Source organism: Antedon mediterranea, chromosome 2 (genome assembly GCF_964355755.1).
Source record: "Antedon mediterranea chromosome 2, ecAntMedi1.1, whole genome shotgun sequence".
Lineage (NCBI taxonomy): Eukaryota > Metazoa > Echinodermata > Crinoidea > Comatulida > Antedonidae > Antedon > Antedon mediterranea.
In genome coordinates, this window is record NC_092671.1 from 10,866,415 (window position 1) to 10,873,393 (window position 6,979).

Here is a 6,979-nt window from a genome sequence, read left to right on the forward strand (position 1 = left end):
GCATCATTATTTGAAATATTAGGCCAATGTGAATATTAGAAAAGTAAAACATCTTGGCCTCTGGAAGAAATGCTTGCCAAGCCATGTGTATTCTAAAATAATACAATAAATAAATAAAAAATGTTGGTTGCCCATGAAATGCTGTTTACAAAACTCGGGACGCCTGACATGATGCGATCATAAAAATACCCCGGAAAAAACAATATTTTTTGCAAACTGTTTTATTAGGCATAATGCAATTTGATTATAGGACAGAAATGGTTGATATGTACATAAGCTTTAAAACGCCATTAAAAAAATATGGACACTATACGCCAGGCACCTAATAAGACAATAATAAAGCTAACGATGGCTGCAATGTAGCGGAATGACAAAAGCACGAAAGAAACAAAAGCTTCCCAGGTACGTATAATGACCCCAATCTTAAATCAAAGCATCTTCATGTGGTATTGCAATTTAAATATAATGCCCCCTACTTAAATTATTAGTGCAGATTTTGTATATTTACCAACATGTATAATCAATCGACAAGATGCAACTTGTAGTCATTTAAGAAAGGAGATCATTGTTTTGAAAGTTTGGTCCATGACCGCACTTATATTGCGTGATAAACTCTTACAAGACCTTGCCTATGCAGACGGATACTGTATACATGATCAACAACACGACACACCTTTGACAACGTATTTCCTCTAATCTCACTTCTTTAATATAAAATTTACATACGCCAATAAATCCGGCCACACGCAACAAGACAGTCTACCAGTGAATACCAAAACATTGATTTGGAATAGTAAAGCTAACGATGACGCAATTACAGAGATTTGTGATGTTGGTAGCGATTCTTATTGGAACTTTAATAAATGTTTCTAAAGCAAACAGGCCTACGTAAGTATCTCAAATATCTTCAATATTTTGTTTTTATTTTGTTTATTTAATTTACACATAACTCTTTAAATTAAACTAGGAATAATTCACGTAACATACCGTCTTGAGTTACAGGGTAATAAGCCCTTCTACTAAAATTATTAAATGTATAATTTATGTTTTTGGTTCGTTTTATCAAGAAAATATCATGAATTTTGTAAAAAAAAAAATCTTTCATTTTAAATGTTTTTCATAATTCAAATGTATTTGGCGACGAGTGTTTTGTAAAACATTATTGCAAAAATAAAACAAATAACAAAATAAATTAATATGCGTTTTGTATTCATTACCTTGTTTTCAAGGATCTTGTTTTTCAAAATTATCAAATATATTTACCTTATTTTTTTTTTTAGATTACGAATTCTATTTCATAGATAAAACGAACTGGCGGATAAATAACTTTTTTTTTCTTTTCTTAATTATTTTGACTTATTTTGATATTTTGATAAATGGCAGCCTTAATATATTTTTACATTTGTCACTCTAAATGGAATGTTTAGATTTCTTCTTTATCATACACAGTAAAAGTCGATTATGCAACATATTGTGTTGTAGTGAAGTCTTGGACTTAAACGCTACTTGTGATAAGGTTTGCAACGAATGCAAGAAAAACCATTCAGGTAGTTCTCTTTTTTTCTCTTTTGTGGCGTAAACACCACTTTTATTAACATTAATATCATATCATCGTTCATGTCATCGCATCAAATCCTATACTATTTATCCCATTTTTGTTAATTTCTAATGTCATTACAATTTGTTAAACTTCACCAGTAACATTCTTAAATCTTGTGAATTCAATTTGTATTCCGAATTACCTTTTCAGATAGTTATCTTAATATTTATTTTCCCTTTTTTTAAATCGCGTGAGTAACCGACTTTTGTTGAAGGGCAGGTGCAAGAAAAAGTATATTGAACTGAATTTTAAACCCGCTTTGTTTACTAAAAGAGAATTCTGAATGTTGAAGGGCACAAAAGAATAACAGACTACTACATGTACTAATACCTTTTGTTACAATAATGTGTCTAATATTATTATGATATACACAAACTAGTCTAACTTCAGAACTCACGAGTGCTACAGTTTGAAAATGTTGACTTTTTCTTTCTCTTTTTGGTGAAAAAAAGTATTGCCATAGAAGAGTCAGATTTCAAACTCTCTTATTGTGGGATTTTTCCTCTTAAACGTTGGAGACTAATTGTACTACCACATTTTTGAAAAAATGTTGCTTGTTTCTCAGCAGATTGTTTCCGTTAATATTGTTCTAAATAAAAGAATATTAATTTTAGAATAATTTACTATTCATCTCCTAATAACTTACTGTAACTAAACTTGTATTTGCTTTATCAAAACAAGTATCACTTATTCATTTTCAGATATATTGGATATTCCTACTTTCGATGTTGATTAACTATACGTTTCAAATATTGCCTAATACAATGATTGTTTTTATCTTGTAGTGGGTGGCGTATGTGAGCTGAGAACTTCAAAGAATACACAGCGAGGCTGCAACAAACACTTTACCTGTGATGTCACTTGCAGGAATGAATGTAGCGTGAGAAGAGAAGGTATATCGGAAACCCTTATTTCTAATCTACTTACCTTATGTGTTTCTGAACCTGAACAGGTTACACCATAGAGGTATATCTATTTTATGCCGCCATGATTAATTATATTGTATCGCTAAACTGTAATAATTATTCTCCCTCAATCAGTCAATCAATCAATCAATCAACCAGACTTGTTTTGCTTTTTTAAATTTCTTTTGTAAGTTTATAGTATAGAAAAATATACGATAATTAAAAAAGAGGTTTATATGAAAAGTGAATTTATAAAATTTAAAAATATTATAGGCCTACCACTGATGAAATTAATCAAATTGTAATGATAAAAAACATTAGAAAATAACAAGAATTTGATAATAATGAAAATAATATGAATATGTTATTGTGATGATAACTATGATGATATTAATGTAAATAAAAGTGGTGTGTACGCAACAAAAGAGAAAAATATATATATATCGCCGGTATAACATAATAGTAATGTTCAGAGTTTTCAGACGTTTTCTTACCTCATGGTAAAATAACTCCTTGAGCTCAAGTCTTTAATTCAACTTCACACTGATACAGTAACATTTGTTACGTTTGATATTTATTTATTATATAATTATTTATTTTTAATAGACGACGAATCTAGAGAAAGTGATTTCGGCAGTGGGGACCACCACACTACGCAGATCACTCCCGCTGTTAACCCACGTACTTCCAGTAATCCTCTACACACTGACGAATCGCAGAATCTTGAAAATGATTATTTTGATAATGCAGCCACGTATGATGATGATGATGATGATGATGACAGTTCGCCGCCAGTTCATTATGAATCCACTTGGGGCCTTACAGAATTGCATATTATTCTTATTATCGTAGCAGTGTCCCTCTTTCTCATGATTGTGTTTGTGTTTGTTTTCTTGATGATAAATGAGAGGAGGCCGCCACCAGTAAAGTAAGTAAACTTTTACATAACTATGTATTAATATAAACAGACCATTCAAGATGAACAAGTTATTACCCATAGAAAACTAATCTGAATCTGAACTTACACACGGCTCCAATGCAACTATTGTCGTATAATGTTTAGTACAATTAGCGCAGCTTTTGGTTCTTGGAACAATGGAACATGTTGTTTTAAATATAAGAAACCGTATCAAGATATACTAGGAATTCAGTAGTATATCAGTGTTTGGTAAAAGTGTATATGAATGGTATGTACGTAGTATAAATAATTATATAATGATATGCAATTTGTTTTTTTTAAATAGCAACAGCAGAGGGCAGTATCCACCGTCAGTATTCTACACTGGTAAAATGGCCACAATAAGCCAAGGTTGGTTATTTTTAGTTTAAACATTCCTTTAAAAATTCAATTTGAATGTAGAAATTGATAATTATTTAAAAATAAATATTTACACTGAATGTATGGTTAAGGTATCACCACCACAACCACTGCACCAGAGAACCATTAGTGACAGAACAGACGTACTCCAAATTGAAAACATAGATACGATCATTTTCATTTCATTTATTTCGTCTCACATAACAAACAATAGAGAGAGACAGAATTCCCAAAAGCGAACTAAATCAAACTATCAAGTGGGTCTGCACGCATGTCTAATGCGAACTTTAAATGTCGGTTACATTGTAATATTTGTATTTTATTCAACCGGGATTACAATTCAAAATGTAAGAGTTCAATTTTGGAAACTGCATTAATTAATTTATTTTTTCTCATTGCAGGATTCAATCAGCCATCGACGGATTTCTCAAATGCATGGCGTTAGTTAGTTCAACGACGGCGGGTTAAATAGAAAATATCTAAATAATTTGATTCAGCTGACACTATACCAACGATATAGTTACTTATAAAATTCGTTAAGAATTATATAATAGTAATTCAAAAAGTATCTATTGTAACAATTCGATACGTTACATGGTGTGTGACGATATGATGTGTGACGATGTGTGACAAGGTGTGATAATTTGGTGTGTGAATATATGATGTGTGATGGTGACAATAACTAACGGTAGACATTTTATAATGATTGCAATACAACCAGTGTGTTATTTTGTTTTCTCTATTTTTAAACTTTTTACTAAAAATAAAAACCTGTATTATATTTTTGGGACTATTAGTGAGACTCGAACGATTTTGTGAATGATTTCACACAATCAAATTGTCTAAATAATTAACTTATTTTAATGTAAAAAAACAACATTTTTCTTCATGTAATTGCTAAATTGTAAATATGAAAAACATTCAATGTTATGTGACGTTGTACATAGTTTATACTTAGTGGCGAGATTGTACATTTTTGATACAGTAAATATAAGACATAGTTCATAAACATTTTTCGAGAGTACTGCCAGTAATAAATTAAGTAAATACGATGTTATGAGGACTACTTTCTTTTAATTTGTTATATCTGTTTCTATAACACTTTTTATTCAAATAGAAATAATATTATCGCATAATAATTGAATTTAAAAAAGTTCCTTATGTTGGTCATTTTCTGACAAAATCCTACAACAGGGGTTTTTTCCTCGGAAAAGGGGCCAAATTTCAAAAACATAACACGGAAATGATAAGTGCATAATATAAGCTCAAGAAGGAAATAGCAGGTAGACGATATACGGTAATCATGCATCTAGTGAACAAAGACTCTTTGTGAAATCGATAATAATACTTACATTGATTTATTGAATGAGTTCATTCAGTATACAGTATACCTAGCGTGTAATTACATACTGGGAAGACCAACTAGTTGTTATAGTCCCCATTATTGGGTGGTGCATAGAAACGTTATATAGAAATAAATCAGTAAAATGAGATTCTCAATCAACAATATAGGCCTACGGTAGAACCCTACTTTGGAACACCTCAGGGGAAACCTCTATTGAGATTCTCTCGTGGACGAACGAGGGGAATCGGGTTTTAACTTACGACAAAACCCTATTCACGTGACACCTCTATTAAGGAGATTCTCTCGTGGACGAACGAGGGGAATCGTGTTTTAACTTACGACAAAACCCTATTCACGTGACACCTCTATTAAGGAGATTCTCTCGTGGACGAACGAGGGGAATCGTGTTTTAACTTACGACAAAACCCTATTCACGTGACACCTCTATTAAGGAGATTCTCTCGTGGACGAACGAGGGGAATCGTGTTTTAACTTACGACAAAACCCTATTCACGTGACACCTCTATTAAGGAGATTCTCTCGTGGACGAACGAGGGGAATCGTGTTTTAACTTACGACAAAACCCTATTCACGTGACACCTCTATTAAGGAGATTCTCTCGTGGACGAACGAGGGGAATCGTGTTTTAACTTACGACAAAACCCTATTCACGTGACACCTCTATTAAGGAGATTCTCTCGTGGACGAACGAGGGGAATCGTGTTTTAACTTACGACAAAACCCTATTCACGTGACACCTCTATTAAGGAGATTCTCTCGTGGACGAACGAGGGGAATCGTGTTTTAACTTACGACAAAACCCTATTCACGTGACACCTCTATTAAGGAGATTCTCTCGTGGACGAACGAGGGGAATCGTGTTTTAACTTACGACAAAACCCTATTCACGTGACATCCCTATTAAGGGACAGCTTCTTAATAGGGGTTCTACTGTAGATCCGTTCAAGGAGGGGGTAGTGAATATGTTTAAACTGTACATAATTGGAAAGAAGTGTGCAATACAAACTTGACAAAACATTAAATCACACCCCGCGAACCGATTGATAATACAGTAGGAATACGAAATTAAATCATTCTGAACTTAATGATATTATTATAGTCTATTAAGGGATATGAAAGAGACTGTCACCTGCGCTACTCTACCGCCTTCCAGTTTCTCGAAATGTACGATTGAAATAATGTACATATCTAAAATACATATCTGAAATCATCCAGAATAAGCTTGTAGTAAAGCTTGGTTCCCACTAGGACGCAACGCAAGAACGTAAGTGCAACGCAAGCGAGTTGTCCAATCACAACGCGATGGATCATCGAACTGTCGTTTGCGATTGGTCATTTCGCTTGCGTTGCGTCTACGTCCTTGCGTTGCGTCATAATGGGAACTAAAGCTTGGTTCCCATTAGGACGCAACGCAACGACGTAGATGCAACGCAATCGAGTTGACCAATGACAAGCGACAGTTTGAATAATTCATCTCTTGTGATTGGTCAAATTCCTTGCGTTGCGTTACGTCGTCGCTAGTGGGAACCACGCTTAAGCTTAAAGCATAAACTGGGGTTAAGCTTAGAAAACACATTCTAACAGAAGGTACATTATAACAACAACAATACCCAAGTCTTTAGACATCGATTTATGGTGTCTTTAAATGGAATGCATTGAAGTCCTGAAGCTTAAAGGGTGCAAAAGTACTGATCGTTACTGTACCATGAAAGTTGAACCCTAAACAACAATACACATTTGATTGCGTCATTGAAAATCAGTTTGTGTTTTCTAAATGGTTGCATTGAAGC

The 6,979-nt window shown here is 33.3% G+C and overlaps 1 protein-coding gene across 1 annotated transcript; it reads left to right on the forward strand.

The window, feature by feature from the left end:
* The first annotated feature begins 721 nt into the window (after positions 1–721).
* LOC140039631 (uncharacterized) lies at positions 722–4,902 on the forward strand. The gene is made up of 6 exons (XM_072085249.1): positions 722–888; positions 1,450–1,547; positions 2,386–2,493; positions 3,112–3,433; positions 3,750–3,814; positions 4,225–4,902. Exons 1-6 carry the CDS (start codon positions 806–808, stop codon positions 4,266–4,268), a joined length of 720 nt encoding a protein of 239 aa, XP_071941350.1. The 5' UTR covers positions 722–805; the 3' UTR covers positions 4,269–4,902.
* Positions 4,903–6,979: the final 2,077 nt, after the last annotated feature.